This window comes from Pleurodeles waltl, chromosome 6, assembly GCF_031143425.1.
Source record: "Pleurodeles waltl isolate 20211129_DDA chromosome 6, aPleWal1.hap1.20221129, whole genome shotgun sequence".
NCBI lineage: Eukaryota > Metazoa > Chordata > Amphibia > Caudata > Salamandridae > Pleurodeles > Pleurodeles waltl.
The window spans coordinates 1115276421-1115301195 of NC_090445.1; the positions used below are offsets into that span (position 1 = coordinate 1115276421).

The 24775-nt window shown below is 44.2% G+C and overlaps 1 protein-coding gene across 1 annotated transcript in view; it reads right to left on the bottom strand.

Moving 5' to 3' along the window:
* Positions 1–18234: 18234 nt before the first annotated feature.
* Positions 18235–24775, bottom strand: part of LOC138300654 (trypsin-like) — a 110228-nt gene continuing 103687 nt past the window's right edge. The window contains exons 5-6 of the mRNA XM_069240276.1: positions 19924–20175; positions 18235–19346 (exon numbers count right to left, since the gene is read on the bottom strand). Of these exons, the coding sequence (XP_069096377.1) occupies positions 19200–19346; positions 19924–20175 (399 nt within the window). The 3' untranslated portion in view covers positions 18235–19199. The remainder of the gene's footprint in view (positions 19347–19923; positions 20176–24775) is intronic.

Here is a 24775-nt window from a genome sequence, read left to right on the forward strand (position 1 = left end):
AAACCAACCTCATCAGCACAGAACTCACCAGCAACCTCAACACCTTCATCACCTCAGCATTGTTTCCAGGGAAATGGAAACATGCAGAAATTAAACCCCTCATGAAAAAACCCTCTGCCGACCTCAACAAACTCAAGAATTACCGGCTCACCTCTCTACTCCCCTGCGCGGCCAAACTACTCGAGAAGGCAATCAATCAGCAGCTCACAAGCTACCTGGACAACAACAACCTACTGGGCACGTCCCAATAAGACATTTGCTCCAACCACAGCACCCAGACTGCATGCATCGCCGCTACTGATGCCAACAAAGCACTCCTCGACCACAGGGAAACCTCCGCCCTGATTGTCCTTGACATATCAGCAGCATTCAAAACTGTCTTCCACCACACTCTCATTAACAGACTCCACAGCATCGGAATACAAAACAACATCCTCAAATGTATTGCCTCCTTCCTGACATGACGCACTCAGAGTGTCCGACTTGCCCCTTTTACCTCTGCACCCAAGAGCATCATTTGTGGCATACCCCAAGGTTCATTCCTCAGCCCCACTTTGTTCAATACCTACATGACCCCATGGCCAACATAGTTAGATCACACAGATTCAATGTCATCTTCTATGCAGATGATACTTAACTGATCTTTTCACTGACTGAAGACCCCTCCACCACCAGAACCAGTTCTGCAAGGCCATGACTACTGTAGCTGACTGGATGAAAACTAACTGCCTGAAGCTTAACTCCGACAAGATGGAAGTCCTGATATTCGGGAGAAACACCTCTATTTGGGACCATTGCTGGTTGTTAGTGGAACTCGGACCCACTCCTTCCGACCACGACCTTGGCATCATCCTCAACAGGGAGCTGACCATGAGGTGTCTGATCAACACAGTCTCCTCCTGCTGCTTCCACACCCTCCGCCTGCTCCAAGGAATCTTCAGATTGATCACAGCCAACATCAGGAAAACAGTCACCCAGCCCCTCTTCACCAGCTGCCTCTACTACAATAACTCTCTTTACGCTGGCATGTCCTCCCATCTCCTAAAGAGACTCCAGACAATGCAGAACACCATCACCAGAATCATCCTGTACCTTCCAAGGTGCACCCACATCACCCCCCACCTCAGATACCTCCACTGGTTCCCCGTCCAGAAGAGATGCCATTTCAAGCTCCTCACACATGCATACAAAGCCCTACAAGATCAAGAACCAGACTATATCAACCACCATCTACACTGCCACCAACCCACCAGCCATCTTTTAGTTGCTCCTCAATCAACTTATAGTGAGCTGATATCCAATTAGCGCACAGTGGCAGGTAGCAGACTGTTTTGCTCCACAAGTTAGATTCAAACATGACGGAACATGGTAAATTTTCTAACCACTGGTTTTCATACCATAACCACACAAAGGGCCTGATTTAGAGTTTGGTGGATGAGTTACTCTATTAGAAACATAAGTGTTATACCGTCCACTATATTACAAGTGACATTGGATATAATACACTTGTAATACAGCGCATGAGATACCATCATGTATGTGACAGAGTAACCTGCCGAACTCTAAATGAGGCCCATAGTGTTTGAGTCTCTGAGATGGCACTGGATGGTTGCCCCGCTGACTTTCTTTGATTGAGGTGGCTTCAGAATGCCCTTTTGTTTCCACTTGGGGTCACTTAGCGTGTCTCACAGACTAATGCTTTGTGGTGGATTCCTTGGCAGAGAATGTCTTTGACTCCACTCCCACACATCGTTTTTTCTGCCTGTCTCCTAATTGTTTCTAGAGAATTGCATGTCTACTTGTGTTGCTGTGACTTTGATCACTGTATTCAATTAAATGGTTTGAATAACTATTTCAGAGCCTCTCTGAGTGGTAATCATAGTGCTTCTTCAACCCATGACTTTCCAAGTTCCTTTTCAGATGATGGATTTTCGAAACTTCAGGCCTAGATGGGGATCTTGTATCAGGGATGTGGTGTCCTTCTTGGAGGGTAATGGGTGGAGGGTTTGGCCAGCCAGGCATTCTCTTGACATTCCTCTATATTTAGCAAAGATGGATCTCACTTAGGGGCAGTGGGGATTGTGTTGCCGAGGGGCTTTCCCAGTGGCAGCCGGCAGCTTTAGGAGGGAGGGGGGCGGGCGGGATTCACACACACACTCATTCTTTCAGACACAGACATGCACACATGCACGCACATCCATTAAAAACACTCATACCATTCAAACATGCACGCACGCACCAAACATTCATTTTAAAAGATCGCACCCACTCATTCTTTCACACGCACGCAAGCACGCACATCCATAAACAACACTCATAACACTCAAACATGCCCACGCGAACCAAACATTCAATTTAAAATATCACACATACACACACACACACACACACACACTTTCCTTCGGCCTCCAGGTCCCAGGAGGGTTGGGACTGCTGCCAAGGTCAGCCAATGATGGAAGGCAGCAGTCCCAGCCTCGTCACAGAGTGGGATGGGGTCAGTGAGACTGCTGACCCCACCCCACTCTGTGACGAAGTGTCATGGATTGACACCCGCCCTGGGCACTTCAGGGCTTAAACCTGAAGCACCCAGGGAGAGTGTCAATTGGTGACGCTTTCCTCGTCACCCAGGGGAGGGCCTCCGGGGACCTTTGCTGAGCCGAGAAGGTCACGCCCACAGGAGCTGTGACCTACTCAGCCCAGGAAAGTTCATCTCAGGCAGCCAGGAGTGTGCGCAAATCGTGCATGTCTGCTCCTGGCTGCCTGAGCTGAACATGGAGAGTGTCTGTCAGGCTGACCTTTGTTCAGGCTGACAGACACTCTTCATGACGGGCAAAAATGTTATCATAACGCTCTCCATCTCTGCACTGGCCTGAGGAAGCAGGCGTGATCCTCTGGTGTAAGGTTACAAATTTCTTGAAGAATGCTTAGAAATTGTGACTCTAGAAAGGGGACCAATTGTCTGTCTTCAGTTTTCCTGCTATTACTTAAACTGTATTCATTTTCTCAAGCCCACGCTTGGTGTTCTAGCTCACTGCAACTCAGATGTTTGTGTTTATTAAGTTGCATTTCCACGACTATGTGCCAGGACATCATCATGCACTCATCCAAACTATAATGTCTTCTGTTGACACTGCCTGGGGCAAGCGGAGTGAACAATGAGATGTAGATGTTTCTTGGTGTCAGTGTTGTGTTGACTTGACTTAACATTGTGTACGGCCAGATGCCTAAAGAGGTATACGGCGGGGTTCTCAACTTGTGGCTTTAAGGGTAAGGTGAAATGGTATTTTTGTATCTACCTTCTCTATACGCGAGGGACGATGATGTGATGTGCCTAGAAACAGGTAAACTAAAGGTTTGTTATTCATTATTACTTTGAATTCATGACCATAGAGACGCAAGTGGAAGAGTATGTACTCCCATTTAATTGCCTGTGCTTCCCTTTTGCTTGGTAAATATCAAACATCAGTTTGTGTTAGAGCTCTGCCAGCAAAGTCAGTCGTTCGTTAGCTTTATTTCGGTAAAAATAAATACCATAAAAGCACACCACAATTCACAGTTTCATAGTTTTACAAGACAACAAGCTGTGTATAAAAAGCTTCAGACATAAAAATTTGAACTGCATAAAAAATATTAAACGTAAGATTTTCCCTCTGAAAATTCATACCGTATTATAGGATCGTGTAAAAATACAAGATTTTGCATGATAGGTATCAAGAATCAAATGCAAGCCTAACCAGACATATCACATAAAACAGAACATTTCTATTTAAAAATATAGAAATATCTAAGCATAAAAATACTTTAGACAATGAAAAGTGATAAGTGCACACATTCAAATTCACGAATGGGTTCATCAATAGCCATTCCCCACGTCTATTGTTAAGTTTTCCTCTATTCTTTTAAGCGTGTTCAGTCTACAGTGCCAAATTGAATCTCAATATTTTGCCTAGACAACAAGCCACTAAAACAGATGGATCAGATTTAAAAATTCTCAAAGCCAGTGGGCAGTTCTTAAAACCCATTTTCCTACACAAAGGAATAATCCAACGAACTCTCTGTTTATGGTATGCAGGACATTGGAAGAGGACATGGGTTATGGATTCTTCCCTGGCACAGCCCATCGGGCACATCTTTGAAGTGCAACTAGTGTTGGTCCATTTATGTGTTAGGATGCGCAAAGGGAGAGAGCCTATCCTAAATCTAATATACAATGCGCGTGCACGTGGAGAGAGTACTATGTCCATATATTGTGCGGATTCATAATGGCATTTAATTTGTAGGAAACTGCCCGTCATGGAGGATAATTAAACAACAGACAATTGTGAAAGTTGGACATGGAGCCAAAATGCATCCTTTAGTGTCTGTATTGCATTTTTTGGAATAGATGGCGGATCCTTCCAATAAGACCCCAAGCCAAGTAGTGTGAAGGTCCGTTCTACATACGCACACCACTTGATTTTTTAACTAGTATTATTGGCCATCAGGTTGACTAGCCCACATCTATAGGGAATAAGAGAGTCTAATGACCATAGGCGAATCCAAAACAACAAAGGCCTGAGAACAGCGATCTGGCTAATAGGAGGCAGGTTTAGATCCATTCGAATAGGGAGCAATGGGGTGCTGGAAGGAACTCTTAACAATGACCTTAAAAAAGAGTTTTCCACCTTTGTCAGATCGTCTAAATGATAGTGGCCCCACAGTTCGGCTCCATAGGCCCCCCCTTGCTTGTGATTTGTAAATTTCAATAGCGGGAGTCATGACAAAGCTAGGAGATCTAGCTGCAAATCTTACGATAACACTCGCCCGTTGTTTCAAGCGGAAGTTTGCTTTCTGAAGATGAGAACACCACTTGTGCAAGTCTTCTAGTTTCAGGCCTAGGTAATCGAAATCGCCAACTCTTTCCAACGCGGCGCCCTCTAAGTAAATGGGTCGCCGCATCCTGCCTTTTTTGTCCCCAAACACCATACACTTAGTTTTTAGTCAATTAATTTCCAGGCCATGGTCGTTACAGAAGTCCATGAACCTCGAAAGCAGGGTTGAAAGACCTGTGGCTGTTTGGGATATCAACAAGGTGTCATCAGCAAATAGGAGGCAGGGGATCTTCTGCCCTCCTAATTTGGGGGCATCGTTGGAACACTCCATGAGATAAGGAATGCATGCATTTATGAAAAGAAGAAATAGGGTAGGGGGCGAGTACACAGCCTTGTCTCACACCACGAGCAGTAGGGAATTGTTCAGTTAATTCACCTTGCCGACCCCATCTAATTCTACCATAATTACCAGTATATAGATCTCTGATGATATTTAAAATAGAACAGGGACTCCCATTTTAGACAAGACCTCCCACAATTTATTGCGGGGTACTAAATCGAAAGCTGATTTTAGGTCAACAAATGCTACGAAGAGATGTCCACATCAACAACTTTCCATTTAATAGAAATGAAGCGGAATATCTGGTCTATTGTACTGATTTTTTCTCTGAAGCCCGCTTGGAGGTGGTTTAGGATTTGATTTTCCACTATCCATTTGCTCAGCCTGCTCATCAATTGATGGCAAAATATTTTTTGAAGATTGTCGAGAAGGCTGATGGGTCTATAATTTCCCGGGGAATTCCTCTCTCCTTTCTTATAAATAGGCACAATGATTGCCTCTTTCCATGAGTCAGGGTAGGATCTAGTAGTCAAAATGGCGTTAGAAAGCCTGTTAATGTACGGACTCCAGGTGTTCTGGTCCGCTTTAAACATATCAGAAGGGATCTTGTCCAACCCTGGGGCCTTCGCTGCTTTTTGAGCAGTGATGGCCAGTGCAGTTTCATTCAATGTGAAGGGAGGCAAGGAGGACGTGGGCGAGTGAGATGTTATCATCTCTCCCAAGCTTGGTGCATCACAGGCCAGTGGGGAGCCATACAGTTCCTTGAAATGGGAAAGCCAGGCATCAGGGGTAATATGAGACTCCAGATAGGGTGCTCGGTTCTGATCATTACGAGAGACCAGAAGCCAGAACCGTTTGGAGTCATGAGCCCTATCTGCCTCAAATAGGTCACTCCAAAGCCCTTCTTCATACTCATGTTTGCTCTTATTGCATATAGAAGCATAATGGCGTCTAGCATTGATAATACCTAGTCTGTCCTTTGTCCTTAACACACTAACCAGGGTATTTTTGGCCTCTCTACACCTCTTGTTAAACCATTTAGAGCAGGGTTGGGCACAAGAGTTAGTCAATGGCCTTGGGCATTTGGAAAACAACTCTTTCAGGGTAGCGAAGAGGTCCAAATGGAGAGACATAACTTCGGTTGGAGCAAAAATAAGGCTATCATCAAATAACTGTTGGGAAGAAATTAAAGCACACAGTATTTCTCAGAGCTTTGTCGATGTCTCAAAGGAGTCCCATCTTACCGTGCGCCTATTGCTAGACAACTCCATGACAACAGAAGGAGCAGGAGTAAATACAGCTCCTGCTAAAAGAGATCTCTTATACGTAATCTGTAGAGGGGCGTGATTACCCACTTCCACATCTAATATGTAGTGCCAAATCTTAAATCAAAGAAAATGTAATCCAGTTTATTGCTATATAGACCCCTAAAGAAAGTTGGTCTGGCGGGAATGTCAGCTGGAAAACGGCCATTGCCAAGACGGAGACCATGTGATATCATAAGGTCTGTTCTCTGCGTAGCCCTAACACAAGGTTTATATACATTTTGTTGGGTGGAATAAGGAGGAATGTTCCATACACTATCTTCAGGCTGCATAACCTCTATGAGGTCTGGATTAAATTCAAGTTGGACATTAAAATCCCCTGCTATTATAATATGATATTTAAGACGGAGGTCCGGAATTAGAGTATTCAATAGCTCGATAATAGTAGAGCGATGGTTAGAGGGTCCCGGCCTGCTGTAAATATTTATACAGAGAACAGGGGAGCCTGAGATTGGTTGGATGGCAATAGCCAAAATATCATAGGAATCCACATATATCTCCTTTATTCCTCCCACCTCTGTCGATTTTACCCAGGTACATAAGCCCCCTACTGCCCTACCTGCTAAAGATGGCTGGGCTGGTTTAAAAAAGGAACTAAACCCCTGTCTATATGTGCAGTGTTTGGCCCAAGTTTCCTGGAACATACAGACATTGAAGTTTTCGACAAATGCCCCCCACTCAGTGTCAACAAGTTTGCCATTAGTGCCAGCCACGTTCCAGGACAAAGGTTTTGCTGGTGTCTGGGCAGTGGAGCAGCTTGATTTCATGAGAGTGTCGTCTGGAAGGTGGCTGTGAATAAGCTTCTCCATGAGCGGATTTGTAAAATTATTAATGTTATCAGATTGTAAATCCGGAGGAGGGACGACACCTGGACTAGGCAAATAGAGTGAAGAACCTATAGCCGATAGATCTGGGCTAAGAATGGAGACGCAAGGATTAGTGAAATATAGTCAATCAATGTCAGAAGTAGCCCCCTGGAAATCGAGATCACGTACTGAAGTCAGTCGGTGCCTATGTGTCCAATTGATTTTCCAAACGTACTGGTCATTGACCACCAGCTATTTTTCATTTTGGGAGTCCTAGGTATTTTATGGTGGCATTCTGCAGTAGCGCTGTGTTTATGCTTTAAACTACATTGTGGTATTTCACCGACCTTTCCTGCATCATTAGTGCCTCATAGCATTCATATAAGACTTTTATCACAGTGGCCAAATTTAGTATGATGAGGCTAAACTATCTTGGCATATTCAGAAATCGGAGATATTTGCAAGGCTGACACATTTTTGATAGCATACGATTTCTTAAAGTATACGCTGATGTCTTCTTTTGAAAACACATATCAGAGGGCATGGACTAATTAGGCCACAGATTGTGGGGATTATGTGATGCTCCCTTTAAAATTATTTGTTGGAGATACTCATTTGGAGGCACATTCTCCTGGCTCTTTTGGTTTCACTGTAACTTTGATGAGAGAAACCCAAGGGGTGGGCCAGACACTTTTTTGATCGCATCTACTCTGTTCACTTTTTCCAGCTCCTGTTCTATCAGCAGTAACAGGTGGAATGGGATTCTCCTGAGCCTCAACACTGTTTATCCGATGGTTCTGTCTATATGCAGGTTCAAGTTTTTGACTTGAGATAACCTTGTCCATGAGAAGGTCATAAATGCTGCACTCACTGACAACCTTGGTGAAGTAGATCAACCTAGGGTCTTCAGTTGTCTTGATGCTTAAAAGCATTCCTGATTCTTTCTCTGTCACTGAAAATTGTACTTTAAGTGTTGCCTCCCTGTGACTTATTTGCCTTGAAAATGTTGCGCTATTTGCACCAGTCCATTGCACACAAATATTCTTGTTTTGGTGGGTAGTATCTTTCGCCTGGGTTCAAATTCCATAAATTGGGCTTTGTCCAATTGCATTGACCGAGGCACTTGAGTTAATGAGTGCTATTAGGAAGAGTCCTTTTATTTGCACTTCACATTTGGGCTGCGTTTGATGAGCTATTGTTATAGAAGATAAAGAATACCTCTTGCCTTTGTCTTTTTATGTCACTGCTGTTCGCAAAGTTGGGCATGTTTTAAAGTTTACGTGATCTCACTGGAATGAGCTTAACAACTAGCTTCAGTCAACTATTCCAGAGGATTAATTTTCTGATCACTGACAATCGGCACCCTTGTATCTTATTGGCCTTCACCTCTTTGATTGGGTCATTATCAGTGACCATACTGGCCATTTCACTAAGGCATGCATTAAAACAGTTTATTGACTCACCTTTCTTTTGTCAAGCCAGGCACACTTTCTTTTTCCCATATTCTGTGCTGAGTTGGGGGTCAAATTCTGTGTTCAAGGCTGCCACCACTCTGTTGTAATTTTCTTTATTGACACTTTTGGGGAGGTTCTCAAAGAGCGTAAAGATTTCATCCATGATGAAGTGTAGGATCTGCGATCTCTTTATAGTGCCATATGTTTCTGGGGTGGCACAAAAGTAGTGTTCAGTTTGCTCACCCAGGTTTTTCATCTCAGTGCTGCAGATGTTGGACCTGCAACTTTGCGGAATAGCGGAGAGACCCAAAGTGAGGTGGTGATGTTTTGAAAGTCAGACCTACAGGCTGTATGAGCTTATAGTTGTACGGCACTCGTTATGCATTGCCCCGGCCACTAGTAACGTTCTGAGCACCATCAGCCATGAGTTTGCTATGCATGGCATCATCTGTTGCATGTGTGTGGTTTTCATAATCTTAGACTTCAGCCCATGACTTGTAACTCAGAATGAGCATGTATGGTCGTGTTTGCTGTAGTTCTGATGTGCTGCTGGGTTGATGGCCTTACGGTGGCGCTGATACTTTTCCACTGCATAGCATGGTGCTAATACTCCCATCAAAAAACACAACTCAGTTACACAGTTTGCATTTGTTTTTTCCTTTCAAAGTCTCTTTTTTATTTATATTTCATCCTTTTCATATTTTTGGGGTGTTTTTGTGGGCAATGTACATTCAAGCCTTTTGAGTAAAGTGGTGTAGATTGCAGTGGCATAGAGTGGAGTGGCACAGGGTGGAGTGGCACAGGGTGGAGTGGCACAGAGTGGAGTGCAGTGGCATAGAGCGTAGTGGCATAGAGTAGATTGAGAGGAGAGTGCAGTGGTACAGGGTAGAGTGGAGTGCTGCAGGGTAGAATGCAGAGGTGTAGAGTAGAGTGGCATACAGTGCAGTGGCATGGAGTACAGTGGTGCAGAGTAGATCAGTGTGGCATAGAGTGGAGTGATGTGGAGTAGAGTGGCATAGAGTGGAGTGGTGTAGAGTGCACTGGCTAGGGTGCAGTAGAGTGACATAGAGTGAATGGTGCAGGGCAGAGTGCAGAGTGCAGTGGCATAGAGTTCAGTGGTGTAGAGTAGCATGGAGTTAAGTGGTGGAGAGAGCAGTCTTGCAGAGTGCAGTAGTATAGAGTATTGTCTTGCAGAGTGCAGTGGTGTGGAGTGCAGTGGTGTAGAGTGCAGTGGTATAGAGTACAGCAGCGTAGAGTGTTTCTGAGTAGAGTGCTGTTTGTAGTAATGGCGCACGGTACGGTTGTGCAGAGTAGAACAGGGTGGCTTAGAGTGCAATGGTGAAGAGTGGTGTAGCATGCAGTGGCGTAGAGTGCAGTGGCAGAGAGTGTTGCAGATTAGAGTATTGTGGTGAAGAGTGCATTGGTTTTGAGTAAAGTGGTATAGAGTACATTGGTGTACAGTGAAGTGATTTAGAGTAGAGTGGTATAGAGCACAGTAGCACAAAGTAGAGCGGTGCTGAGTAGAGTAGAGTGGCATAGTGTGGCACGATGTAGATTCCAATGGTGTTGAGTGAAGTGGCATACAGTACAGTTTTGCAGAGCAGATTAGAGTGGCGTAAGGTGTAATGGTGTAAAGTGGGGTAGTGTGCAGAGTAGATTGCCTCAGTGTAGAATGAAGTGGCATAAAGTAGAGTGGTGCACAGTAGAGTGGAGTGGCCTAGACTGGAGTAGTGTAGAGTGTAATGGTGAAGAGTGCAGTGGTGAAGTGTCATATGGTGCAATAGTGTGGAGTAGAGTGGCATGGTGTGCATTGGTGAAGAGTGCAGTGGCTTAGAGCAGTGCGAAGTAAAGTGGTATACAGAGCAGTGGCGTAGAGTGCAGTGATGTAGAGTAGAATAGAGAGGCATACAGTGCAGTGGCAGAGAGTGTATTGGTTTTGAGTACAGGGCATGGGTGTAGAGTTCAGTGGAATGGAGTACAGCATTGTAGAATAGAGTATAGTGGTGTAGAGTGCAGTGGCTTGGAGTGTTGTGTTTTGAGTAAAGTGATGTATAGTGCATTGACATAGAGTGCAGTGGTGTAAAGTGCAGAGTAGTAGAGTGATGAAGAGCGGAGTGGCGCAGGCTAGATTGCTGAGGCATGAAGTGGCATATAGTGGAATAGCGCAGAGTGGAATAGAATGCCGTTGAATGCAGTGGCACAGTGTAGATTGTTTCAGAGTAGAGTGAAGTGGCGTAGAGTGTAGTGGAATAGAGTAAAGTTCTGTAGAGTGGAGTGGTGCATGATCGACTAGAGTAGCTAAGAGTGGATTGTCATAAACTGCAGTGGTGCAGAGTAGAGCGATGCAGAGTGGAGTGTTGTAGAACATACTGGCGTACATTGCACTGGTGTAGACTGCTATAGAGTGATGTAGAGTAGAGTAGAGTGTGGTGGCATGGAGTGCAATGCTGCAGAGTACAGTGGCATAAAGTTGAGTCGCAGACAGTAAAATGTCGCAGAGTATGATGGCATGGCGTAGAGTGTAATAGTGCAGAGTGGAGGAGTGTGGGGCTGAGTGCAGTGACGTAGACTGGACTGATGCAGAGCCTAGTGGCGTAGAGGGCAGTGGCATAGAGTAGAGGGGTGTAGAGTTCAGTACCAGAGAGTGTAGTGATGCAGAGTAGAGTGCAGTGGTGTATAGCAAAGTGGCATAGAGATTATTGACATAGAGTGGTGTAGAGTGGTGAAGAGTAGAGTGGCACAGAGAGCAGTGGCATAAAGTGGTGCAGAGTAGAACAGAGTGGCATAGAGTGCAGTGACGTAGAGTACAATGGTGAAAAGTGCAGTGACGTAGAGTGTTGCTGAGAATAGTGGCATTAAGTTCAGTGGTGAGAAGTAGATTGGTGTAGAGTGCTTAGGTTTTGAGTAAAGTGGTGTAGAGGACACTGTCTTAGAGTACAGTGGATACAAATGAGTGTGGTGGACTTGAGGAGAGTGGTACAGAGTACAGAACAGTAGAGTGGGGCAGTGTGGAGTGGTGCAGCGTATATTGCAGTGATGCACATTGCAGTGGCAGAGAGTGCAGTAGCGCAGAGTAGACTGTTACAGAGTAGAGTGAAGTGGCATAGACTGGAATGATACATGGTAGAGTGAAGTGGTGCAGAGTAGGATGGCATAGAGTGCAGAGTAGATTAGATTGGCCTGGAGTAGATTGGCATAGAGTGCACTGGTGTATAGGTTGGCGTAGAGTGCAGTGTTGCAGAGTGGAGTGACATAGAGTAGAGCGGCATAGAGTGAAGTGGTGCAGGGCAGAGTGGAGTGGCATAGACTGGAGTGGTGTAGAGTACAGTGGCGAAGAGTGCAGTGGAACATAGTAGAGCAGATTGGAGTAGAGTGCATTGGCATAAAGTATAGTGACATAGAGTAGAGAGGCATATAGTGGTGGGTTCAGAGTAGAGCGCTGTGACGCAGTGTGGAGTGGTGTTGTGTGTAGTGGTGCAGAGTAGAGTGCATTGGTGAGGAATGGTGCAAAGAAGAGTATAGTGGTGTAAAGTGGAGTGTGCATAGTGAGGTACTGCCATTACAGACAACACGTCTTCAATTGAAATAACCATTACATGTGCACAGACATACAGTTTTACTGATAAAAATATACAGCACACAAACAATAATGTGTAGAAATGTCCTCACCTAGAGTGTTGATTTGTTTTGATCATATTCAAATATTTATTTCCACCACACTTCAAAATTACCGCTAATAGCCAATATGATTGTTAGATAAATCCTCTCACCTTGACTCAGAGAAGGAAAAGTAAAAACCAAGCTCTCTTGGAAGACAGAGCCTAATATTGACCTCTATCGTTGAATGCACAATATGTAAAGGCCTGTTTAGTGAAAGGGATCATTTGGAAGGATAATGTAAATAAGGTATATGCCACGGAAGGGACAAATTCAAGCTGGACAGCCTAAAACAAAGCCAGCATATAGAATGCAAGATAATGTGATATACAAACCACAAAGCCAATGATAAGCAGTGAGCAGAAGGCATTCCCAGGGAACCTTTCCCAATGTCCCCAAGATGTCGCTAGCAAACCAGAGAACTGCTCTTTCTCGTAGGCTTAGACCTAAAAAAAGAGCAGGACTGGAACATAAAAGACAACAAAAACATGGGTTGCTGCTGACAGAAACAACATCTGAAGCTTTCTCTTTTTCATTGACATAGTTTGTGTAATCTAAGTAGCAGAGCAGCCTTTCATTGTTTCTGAGTAGTGAAATGTACATATCAATGCCCAAAAGCTGCATTTTAAAGAAAGAAGAACAGGGTGTACTGAATGCACAACTGAAAAAGGCGCACCACCCTATCATGACACAGATACTGGTGTAACCCAGAATTTCCAAAATCTGCTTATCGACTGTGTAGTAAACTATGCTCACCTTTTTAGGTGGAGCGCGCAAGCATTTTGACCTGTTGTAAGTATTGTGGGCTTTTAACCAGGCCCATGTCACGCCCTCACTTTCACTCGTTCGTGGGCTTGCCCTTAAAAAATCACTTGATGTTATTAATATTGCTTATGTTTCTTTTTGTCACGGCTTGAGGACTGCCCTCGTTACATGGATTATTGCACGATTGCAATATACTTCAGCATGGGCAAACAATTTTTTTTGTTTCTCCCCTTTGTGCTGCATGGTGGCCATGGTGCTCACATCGCAAACAGGCACAACAGCATGAACTCGATTGGCGATATTGAGGTGCTGGTCACATTGTTCACAGTTACCTAATCAGAGTCATTTCTTACGGCTCTCCTCATAAAACACTTGAAAGTAGTAAATGCTTTACATAAAACAGAAATACACCAAGCGAAAGCAGCTCTCCCGGCACAGTGGGGAAGCCGAAACTACAATATTCCCTGCACACTGGAAAACTCGACCCCTAATGCTTTGCAAGCATTCTTTTTTACAACATTTTTGCCCATAACTCAGCCTGTGATGGTCCTAGGACAACAGGACCTCCACCAAAACGTTCAGCACAATGCACTTCTCCTGTCTAGGTCATCTTTGGGTCACCACACTACGCTATTGGGGACACCAAAATAATAACTCCTCCCATCATTTAGTGTCCTTTTAAGCATTCTCATCGTTGAAACTTTTGTTTTCGGTTGGGAATAGCTTGTGTTTCAAGGGCCTTCTTTGTATTATCATTGCTATAGGTTTGTGTTAGAAATGGGGTCTTTGGTTGGCAGTCACGTTACCCCCTGTCCAAGCAAGGACCCTCACTCTAGTCAGGGTAAATCACACATAATCCAAATTATCCTGTGCCCACCCTCTGGTAGCCTGGCACTGAGCAGTCAGGCTTAATTTAGAAGGCAATGTGGAAAGTATTTGTGCAATAAATCATACAATAACACAGCATAACACCACAAAAATACACCACACAGTGTTTAGAAACATATTTAATATTTATCTGATAGTATATGTTGAGATATCTCAGAAAAAGTGATATAAAGGCACATATTTATACTTTTTCAGCGCTGCATCTGCGTAATTTTTTTACGCAAAGGCGGCGCAAATGTACAAAATACAATTGTATTTTGTAAGTTTGCGCCGCTTTTGCGTCAAAAAGCAGCTCAAATGAGGCACTAAAAAAGTATAAATATGGGCCAAAGTGTCTTTAGTCTTTTAAAAGCAATAAGTGCCTCTTTCAAGCACAAAGTACCTGGCTTGCATTCACAATCTACCTGAGGAACCGCAGAGGAGGAAGTGCGTGGAAAACAAGGAGGTGTGTGTAAATTTCTCAGGCCGCACACAGCGATGTGTCGTTTAGTTTTCACCCAGGGACGGCTGTGCATCGATTTCCGGCCATCGGTCGTGGATCCTCTTCGGGTTGCGGGGTTTTCAGACGCCCCGGGGATGATGTGTGGATTTCTGGCGCTGACAGGATGAAGTCACAGGGGCTGCGTCGATCCGGTGGGCATTGAGTGGAAATTTCTACCGCACTGCAGGCGCTGCGTCGATTCCTCTCTGGAAGTTGGGCTGCGTCATTCCAGCTCGGCTGTACATCGATCCAGGGGGCCATGCGGCGAATTTCCGGTCGTTACGCTGGTGCTGCATCGATCTCCTTGTTGCGAAGTTGGGCTGTGACGTTCCGGCTCAGCATGTGGTGAATTTTTCACCACGGTGCAGGCTGTGCGTCGTTTTTGGCAGGCTGTGTGTTGATTTTCACCGCACAATGAGTCCTTCTTGTAGAGATGAAGGCATTTTGGTCCTGAGACTTCTGGGAACAGGAAGCAAGCTCTATCCAAGCCCTTGGAGAGCACTTCTCAGCACAGCCAAAGAGCAGCAAGGCAGCAGGGCAACAGCAAGGCAGCAGTCCTTCACAGAAAGCAGTCAAGTGAGTCCTGTGGGCAGCGAGGCAGTTCTTCTGGGCAGGTTGCAGATTCCGGTTCAGGTTCTCTTCTCCAGGAAGTGTCTGAGTTTGTAGGGGCAGAGGCCCTGTTTAAATACCCAAATGTGCCTTTGAAGTGGGTGAGACTTCAAAGAGTGGCTTAAAAGTGCACAAGGTCCCCTTTCAGTTCAATCCTGTCTGCCAGGGTCCCAGTAGGGGGTGTGGCAGTCCTTTGTGTGAGGGCAGGCTACTGTCCTTTGACATGCAAGTGTAAGGCCTTCCACCTTCCCAGCCCAAGAAGACCCATTCGAAATGCAGATGTATGCAAGTGAGGCTGAGTATCCTGTGTTTGGGGTGTGTCTGAGTGAATGCACAAGGGAGCTGTCAACTGAACCCAGCCAGATGTGGATTGTAAGGCACAGAAGAATTTATTGGCAGAGAAATGCTCACTTTCTAAAAGTGGCATTTCTAAAATAGTAATATTAAATCCAACTTCACCAGTCAGCAGGATTTTGTATCACCATTCTGGCCATACTAAATATGACCTTCCTTCTCCTTTCAGATCAGCAGATACCACTCAAACAGTATATGAGGGTAGCCCCAATGTTAGCCTAAGAAGGGAACAGGCCTCACAGCAGTGTAAAACGAATTTAGGAGTTTTACACTACCAGGACATGTAAATTACCTAGGTACATGTCCTGCCTTTTGCCTACACAGCACCCTGCCCTATGGGTTACCTAGGGCACACCTTAGGGGTGACTTATATGTAGAAAAAGGGGAGTTTTAGGCTTGGCAAGTACTTTTAAATGCCAAGTCGAACTGGCAGTGAAACTGCACACACAGGCCTTGCAATGGCAGGCCTGAGACAAGTTAAAGGAGCTACTTAAGTGAGTGGCACAATCAGTGCTGCAGGCTCACTAGTAGCATTTAATCTACAGGCCCGAGGCACACATAGTGCACTTTACTAGGGGCTTATAAGTAAATTAAATAATTCAATTGGGTATGATCCATATCATGTTTAAAGGGAGAGAGCATATGCACTTTAGCACTAGTTAGCAGTGGTAAAGTGCGCAGAGTCTTAAAACCAGAAAAAACTGAATCTAAAAAGTGGAGGGAGGTAGGTAAAAAGTCAGAGGTGACCACCCTAAGGCTGTCAGGTCTAACAGTTTGTTACACCTGAAAATATGTAATGCACTATGTTCTCTAGGGGCTACATATGTTGTTATTCTGCATAATTTATTGCCATTTACTTTTTGTATTATTTATTGAAATTTTATTTTTGTGTGGTTGTGCCCTCTAGGGACTAACTATATGGTTACATGACAATGTTTTTTACATATGCTGTTTTTATTTTGGTGCCCTCAAGGGCTGTTCTTAGCATTACAACATATTAAAATATTTGTGGCACGGACACTTGCCACAAATGAAGGGCATTACATTTACAAAACATTTTTGCTTTCAACTCAGCCTGTTTTGGTCCTAGGACAATGGGACCACCTTCAAAACATTGATCATAATGTGCTCTTCCTGTCTACATCATCTCTGAGTCCCCACACTATGCTAGTGGGGATTCCAAAATAATAACCCTTCCCACCGTTCAATGTCTTTTAAGCTTTCTTCTGGCTAGAACTTTTGTTTTATAGCTAGGAGAATTTTTGTGTTAAAGGCCTTCTTTGTAAAATCATTAAAATAGACCTGCTAGTCCTAAAAATGCTTCCAGGGGTTATGTATATGGCTACAATGCATTACTTTCTCCTGTTTTTCTCATGGGGCTATGCCCTCAAGGGGCTAACAATATGGTTATATGACCATGTTTTTTTTAAATGATATTTTTATATGGTGCTCTCTATGGGCTGTTCTGAGCATTTCAGTCAGATGCCAAAAGTTTATTTCTTATTACACTATGACTGTTTGAACACTCTTGATATGTTTGGGTGACCCTTGTAGTTAATTTCTCCTCTGTGGCTGTCTTGTGTCTTTTTGGGGGGAAGTGTGTTAGCCAGCCAGCAACTCTGATGATAGGGTGGTGAAAATGGTATTCTATAGGAATTAGCATGGCAGATTTAAATTAGGATGTTAAATGGCAAAATGGTCATGTTTTTCTGCATACAGAGGAAGAAGGTAAATGGAAGTGATTTAGTTATATGCAGGGCCACTGGAATTATATGGCAGGTAAAGATGAAATTATGAGGCAGGGTTGACCAATTTATGAAGCAAGGAAAGTCCAGTTACGCATTTACAATGCCAGTAGCTCTAACTCAAGCAAATACGAGACCTATTGCATTTAAATGCTTGTTAGAGGGTGGTTTTACCCACAGCGCTCTGAAGGTATGCATGGGCAATTTCAGACAGATACTCCTGGTAGCCACAAGTTGGATGCAGTCCTGACTTCCCCAGTGGGGTTCCCCAAAAGCCTCTAAATGGCAAATGCAGAGATATCTGGTGCAGAACAAGGTTGCAAATCCCTATCATGGCTCCATGATGTAAGGCAGTGAACCCTGCAGATCTCCAGAAGCAGGAAATGGAACAAAAGCATGTATCAGATTAATTGACTATACTCTGTTTTGCATGTAGCAGTACCTAAACTGAGACAGGTGTTTAGCATTAAAAAATAAGAACCATGCTGTCCTTTCAGTAATACCAAAATGCAAACAGCACACGTTGCTGTATATGCTCCGGCACGTTATATTGTGATTCCGTGGGATGTAACTGCTGGAGGACATTCTGGGCTGAACTTAAGTTCTACGAGAGGGTTCGGTTCAATGAGAGGGATTAGCAAACACTAATATCCTTTTATTCATGTGTGCATACTAAACTCAGAGCATCCCCTCTCCTTTATTCTTGAACTGGCAGACTAGATTCAGTAGGTGATCTATGTAGGGAATTAGTGTCCCTGAGGCAGGTCTTGTACAAATAAATCTCCTTTTTAAAATACAGAATAGATAGGACACCTGGTGACACAGAATGGCCTTGTCAAAGTACCTGTATGTGATCCTCAGCAATGCTGTTTGTGGTTGAGATGTGCACAGTATGTAGCCTGATGACCGGTGCAAGAACTCCTGATTATCTGATAAAGGGGTAGGTGGGTGTTTTTCCATGCAACAATATATAGCCAACCAGGAAAGCTGTCATTATTGTTTGATTAATTTATTAAAGTATCACAAGATACAGGTCCACTACAATGAATACATCACATAACAAGAGCCATGAAAGGGCACGATTCTGAGAGTCAAGATCATTGGTTCATGATGAGAGAGAAAGATATTAATCAGAGATCATAGAGAAAGGACAATAAAGAAAATTAGGACCAGGAGGAGAGCAGTATGTGTGTGTGATGGAGAAAAGGACAGATCACTGTAACCAAGTGAAAGAAGAGCAGAGAGGAGTCATGAAAAGGCTGAGTGTAAGTAAGGTACTCCGTGAAGTTTGCAATGGCTATTCTTGTGTGGGTGCTTAGACTAGCCTATACATCTATTCTGTGTGTGATCAGGTCTCTTTTGTTGCAACCGAGCGGTCTGCTCAGACAGTTGGCACAGCTGGGAAGTTCTTGTCTGAGCAGAGAGAAAGAGAGAGAGAGAAACAGAGAAAATATGGGTGTGTACCTATACCTTGTAGAGCTTTACATTTACCTTCGGCTTATATTTACTGCTTGAAAATTTCACCTAGTTATTATAACAAGAAGCGTGCAAAGAACTCGCTTGTCCACACATTGCAACATGCTGTGCATTCTTTTCTAACTATTGGAAAGCTGAAGTGAAAAAGGGAGAGCTCCCAAGGTGAGATCACAGAAAGCAATTATTGCAGAAAACAGATGGATATTGAGGCAGAGGGATCAGTCAGAGAAACAGAGTGGTTTGCAGTATGAAGAATGAAATCAGAAGTGAGAGAGCTCAAATTGGAAAGAGAAGCCATGAGCGTAACCATCGCCAGGAGGGATGCCATATTTGAGCCAGAATGAAGGGGAGTTCAGAGGCGATAAAGGCATTATTTTGCACGTCATAGACTGTAATTTATCAGCCTGATTGGGTAGGATGTCTGTATTCTTCTTATCCAGTTCCCAACTCTTACGTTTTTTATCCACAAGTTTTATCATGATCTGGTTTCATTTGTTCGCCAGAATGTTGTCTATCCATGTACGAATATTGGCTACTTTGGTATAGACTCCGGGAAACTGTGTCGCACAGCTGTAGCCCCAAGACGTAATTCCTTGCAACCTCCCGCTGCATATGAAGGGTCCACCTGAATCTCCCTAGGCAAAAAGAAGATACATCATGAGAAGGAGGGTGACAAGAGGAAAAACGGTGACCCAAATGTAAGAAGGGCCTAGCGCCACATTAGTGTCAATTTTAAAAAATGCTGCACCAAATTTACAAAGTGTTGCAATGCAGGCATTGAACCACTTTGTAAATCCTTGATACAAATTATGCCTGCACCAGGCATAATGTATGCGAGGGGCGTGTCTCCATTAGGAGGCCCAACAACATGGCACAGTGGAATCTATAAGATTCCACTGCGCCATTTTTCTCGTCATGTTTAACGCCTGCTTAGTGCAGGGGTCAAATTGAGGCACACCATTGTTTATAATGGGCCTCTATGTACTTTACAGGATTAGCACCAATATTTTTGGCACTAATTCTGAAAAGTACCACAATAGCGTGAGAAATTGTTATTCTATTGATCCTAACGTGCGCCGCATCATTAATATGACACACACATGGGGGCGTTAGGGGGGACGCAATCGGGCGCAAGAAAAGTGGCGTTTCATGTAATGAAGTGCCAATTTTCTTAAATCTGGGCTAAAGAATCATGTATTGAGAATGTCCTACCTTGCAGGTGTCCTTGCCCTCCACACCAGCGCAGATCATGTTTGCAGTTATTGCCCCTCTGTACTTAGAGTTGCATTGGGTCTGATTTACTACAGGAATATCAACTCCTTGAAGCAGATCTGAAAGCGCAAATCCATTGGTCTTTGTTACGCCCCATCCATAGGCTGTGCAGAGGGAGACACTGAATGTGCCTCCCTGGCTGGGCAATGTCACTGGCTTCACAGCAACCGTCAAAGCCGCTTTAACTTTAAGCTACAGAGAGAAGAACCAGAATATAAGTATTTGAAGGGGTTGCAAAAAAGGCTGCATGAAGACAACACTACTATGAGGAATGGGGCAGACCGGAGTGTGTAGCAAGAGACACATACCAGCATCCAGCAAGGGGAACACTTGCATGTCTCATGGGACAAAAATCAATGATCTGTACAGAATAAATAACAACACATTAAGACACATTGTAGGCACCACCATATAGCATGAGGCCGATATAGATAAGAGTATGAGAAAATTACCAGTATATAGCATGAGAGAAACACCAACATACGGCACAGAAAAACACACACATATTGCATGGGGCACACATCTGCTTTCAGCAGGGAGCATGCACATCAGCATGGCATTAACAACGTATACCAATGTGAAAACACACCTTGCATAAGTAAGAGATAGAAAGGAGCACACAAGTTGTATAGTTCTAGGTATTCATGTCACAGACAAATGCAATTAGGCTCATACGGTAAAGTGCTGCTTCCTATCCTTATGGGGGCACAAACTGCAGAAAATCATGGAAGGTTTACTGTACTATATTGTGCCTGATGGCTCATACCGCCTACTCTCCCTGTTCTCACTAGGTTTTGAGCAGGCCAGGAATGGAGCCCCGTACAGAAATGTCACAGACACACGGACTGCAGTGCCAAACACTTTTGTTGAGGAAACATCGAACTGGTGCATGTTACATTGTCACTGAGACAAATATAAAATCTCCCTCTTGGGCAATGAAGCTCGAACCTGACATACCTGTGCCAATTCCAGAGCAGACATATATACTCTCAAAGTAAGAGTTTCACCTACACCTACTTGGATGGATATTGGGAATGTAGTTTACCGTCTTGGCCCCCTTATTTGTTCTAATAAGTCCATGCCAGTTATCCTGACTTTAATCTAGCAACTTCTGGGTTGAGCACTTCTGTGGCTGTAGGTACAACATGACAGTTAATTATGTGTCCCTAACGAGGAAAACAATTGAAATATGAGGTATCATGACTCTTCGTGTGGAATGTCGTCAAGGCAATGTATCAGACTTTTTTTAGGCCTGCGTTCCACACCTTCCTATGATTTGCACTCTAATGTAACCTCCCTAATAACAACAGGGTTGGTATGATAGCTGTAAAAAACGCATAGCATGAAGGACTAGGTAATGAAGTTTTATTTTAATATTTGTTACTGATGGCCTTGCAAATCTTTTAAGACAGGGAAACTACTCTGTTGCAATGGTGTCAAAGTCTCTGCCAGGAAGCAAGTGAAACTTGTATTCCCCCTGTAGTAGTAATCCACATAAACTAGTCACTCTGAAATTGCTGATTTTAATTTGCTTCCTCTAGAGGTCAAGATTTAACTATATGGAATTCAATATATTTAACCATTAGCATATCCGAGGCCATCTTCCTTAATTTGTTGATAATGTTGCTCATCAGAGTGGAAACATCTGGTATCATCTGTTCTCAGCGGAAAGGGCCATACTGAGATTCATATAGATCCAGTATTTTACACTGAAGCCCAGATAGGTAGCCTGTTGATCAGTTTCTTGTCCAGGTCTCTTAGTATTTCTCTTTGACAGTATGGTGAAGTTAAAACTGCCTGCTTCAGAGGATAATCTTACCTATTGGCAGTTCTCTATAGCGTTGCCTACACTCAAATTGTGACAGTGCTCTTCACATCAAGCTATGTTACCAGTTACTGCACAGATAATGGCAAATAAAGCTAGGGAAGATAAAATATCATCCAATAAATGCAAGCTACATAGCTTGCAAACACTGCGCGCATGTCAACGTGTAGCAAACAGTGAAAACTTTACCTGCAGATCAAAATTAATTATTTACATGAGATACTTCGGCCCAAATTTAAGAAAAGTGGCGCTGCATCCATTTCTGAGCCACTTTTCTTGCACCCCTTAGCGCCCCCCTACCGCCACTATGTGTGCACCGTATTTGATATACAGCTCACCATGGACCAGGGTTGGGGCAATAGCATCAACATTTTTGATGCTATTGGTGTACTGGTATTAATCCTTCAGGCCCATATTTATACTTTTTGACGCTAAACTGCGCTAACGCAGTTTAGCGTCAAAATATTTTGCGCCGTCTAACGCCATTCTGAAGCGCCATGCGGGCGCCGTATTTATGGAATGGCGTTAGACGGCGCAATCAGACCGGCGCTGCCTGGTGTGCGTGGAAAAAAAACACGTAGACCAGGCAGCGCCGGCGTTGGGAAAAAATGACGTTAGGGCGTCTTAAAATGGCGCAAGTCCGGTTGACGCTAAAAAATCGTCTTAACCCGACTTGCGCCATTTTTTTTCGACGCCCATCCCCCATCAACATGACTCCTATCATTGTAAAGATAGGAGTCATGCCCCCTTGCCCAATGGCCATGCCCAGGGGACTTATGTCCCCTGGGCATGGTCATTGGGCATAGTGGCATGTAGGGGGGCACAAATCAGGCCCCCCTATGCCACAAAAATTAAAAAAAAAAATACTTACCTGAACTTACCTTAATGTCCATGGGATGGGGTGGAGAAGTGTGGCTCAATGGTTAGAGCGGCAGACCCTGAAGCAGAGATCTGGCTCAAGACCAGGGTTCAAGTCCCGCTTCGGCAGGTCTTGGGCTCAATTCCCCTTGACCAGATAATTCTCGCCTCGGTGCCTAATCTAATTCATGGGTCCCACTCTGCAACTCTGGGCAATAGCTTGCTTAATCTCCACAACGGCCCCAACAGCGCTTGGATGCCTGGCTTCACCCTCAGGAGTTGGCACCTCATAGGGAACAAGCCAGGAGGGGTTCCAAAGCGGTATGAGTACAGCGCCTTGAGACCCTAACGGGTGAGTAGTGCGCTATACAAGTGCTAATTTACATTTACATGGGTCCCTCCGTCCTTGGGTGTCCTCCTGGGGTGGGCAAGGGTGGCAGGGGGGGTCCCTGGGGGCAGGGGAGGGCACTCTGGGCTCATTTTGAGCCCACTTGTCCCTTAACGCCATCCCTGACCCAGGCGTTAAAAAGCGGCGCAAATGCGCCGTTTTTGGCCACGCCCACTCCCGGGCGTCTCTTTTGCCCGGGAGTATAAATACCACGTAAAGGCCTGGGAGTCATTTTTTAAGACGGGAACGCCTCCCTTGCATATCATTAACGCAAGGAAGGGGTTCACGCTAAAAAATGACGCACACTCCGGGCACTTTGGCGCCCGAAGCGTCTAACGCCAGAGTATAAATATGGCGTTAGTTGGCGTTAGTTCTGCGTCGAATTTGCGTCGAAAAAAACGACGCAAATTCGGCGCAACCAGAGTATAAATATGGCCCTCAGTGTACCTAGGGCCCAAATGAAAACAATGGTTATGCCTCCTTTTAATGCCTGCTCTGTGCAGGCATTTAAAATAGAGGCTATAAATGGCACAGTGGTAGCACTAAGATTCCACTGCGCCATTTTTGCAGTCCTCCTAATGGGGGAGCGCCCCCCTGCAAACATTATGCCTGGCGCAAGCATAATGTGACGCAAGGGATTACAAAGTGGAGCAATGCATGCATTGCGCCACTTTGTAAGCATGGCGCAGTGAATTTGACCTCATTGGAACACATCAGCATCATAAACAAATTACACTAATATGACATAAGGAGGAGCTAGGCCTCTTAAAGCTGGGCCTGGATATTTCAGAATGCATAGAGTGCACCGTTGATTTAGTGTGGTAATTACCTATGTTTAAAAATGTATTTTAAACATTTTTTCAGAATGTTCTAATAAACATTATAAGATTTTCCTGGTTCCGCCAAGTGGATATTTGACTAATTTCAAGCAAATAAACCATTGCTGAGAATTATGGTTTTGCAATTTACGTTTCCCATTTACTTCAAAAGGCTTCTCTTCTGTAATACAGTCCCTATCGTACATGGGTTGTATCACTCTAGAACAACCTTCACAAAACACTGGGCTGCATGTCGCAAATAAAAGTAAATGCGCTTCTAGTGACATGGTTGCTGTCTAAAGGTAGCCGGCGATCAATAACCTGATTGGTGAATAAAAGTGTCAGCGACCTGACACAAAGTTTCCTTTTCTTGACTAAACACAGTGTTGCAAGGCTATTAGCAAAAAAGTTACTTTCAGGCAGTTATTTTCACGTTTAATTGTCTTGTGTCTTGTAGAGACTCAGTAGAGGTCAAAAACCATATATTGTGCCGCACAGACACATCGATTTGCCCCAAAAAAGCAGAGAGAAAGTACCAAACTAAGCAGTTATCTGACATTTTCCAAATGCCTATTTGTTTCTCCAACCAGCGTGGTTATTTATCTATAAATGTGGGTAGCTATTTTTTCAAGCGAGAATATATTGTTGTTTAACTTTATGCATTCTTTGGTGTAGGAACAAATCATATTTAAACAAAAGACTTAACCGGGTGCTTTTACAAGTGTAGGTGCCACCAGCATCTCGATTCAGACTGACTTATCCACACCACAACATTCAAGTCCAGAAAAACTTCAGGTGCACTCATCCAACTAGCCAATCGGATGTGCATCCCGTAAACCCAGGTAGCCAGCCCCTGCACAATCATTCTATAAATCAGCTGCCCTTTGCAAGGGTAGCCTGTTG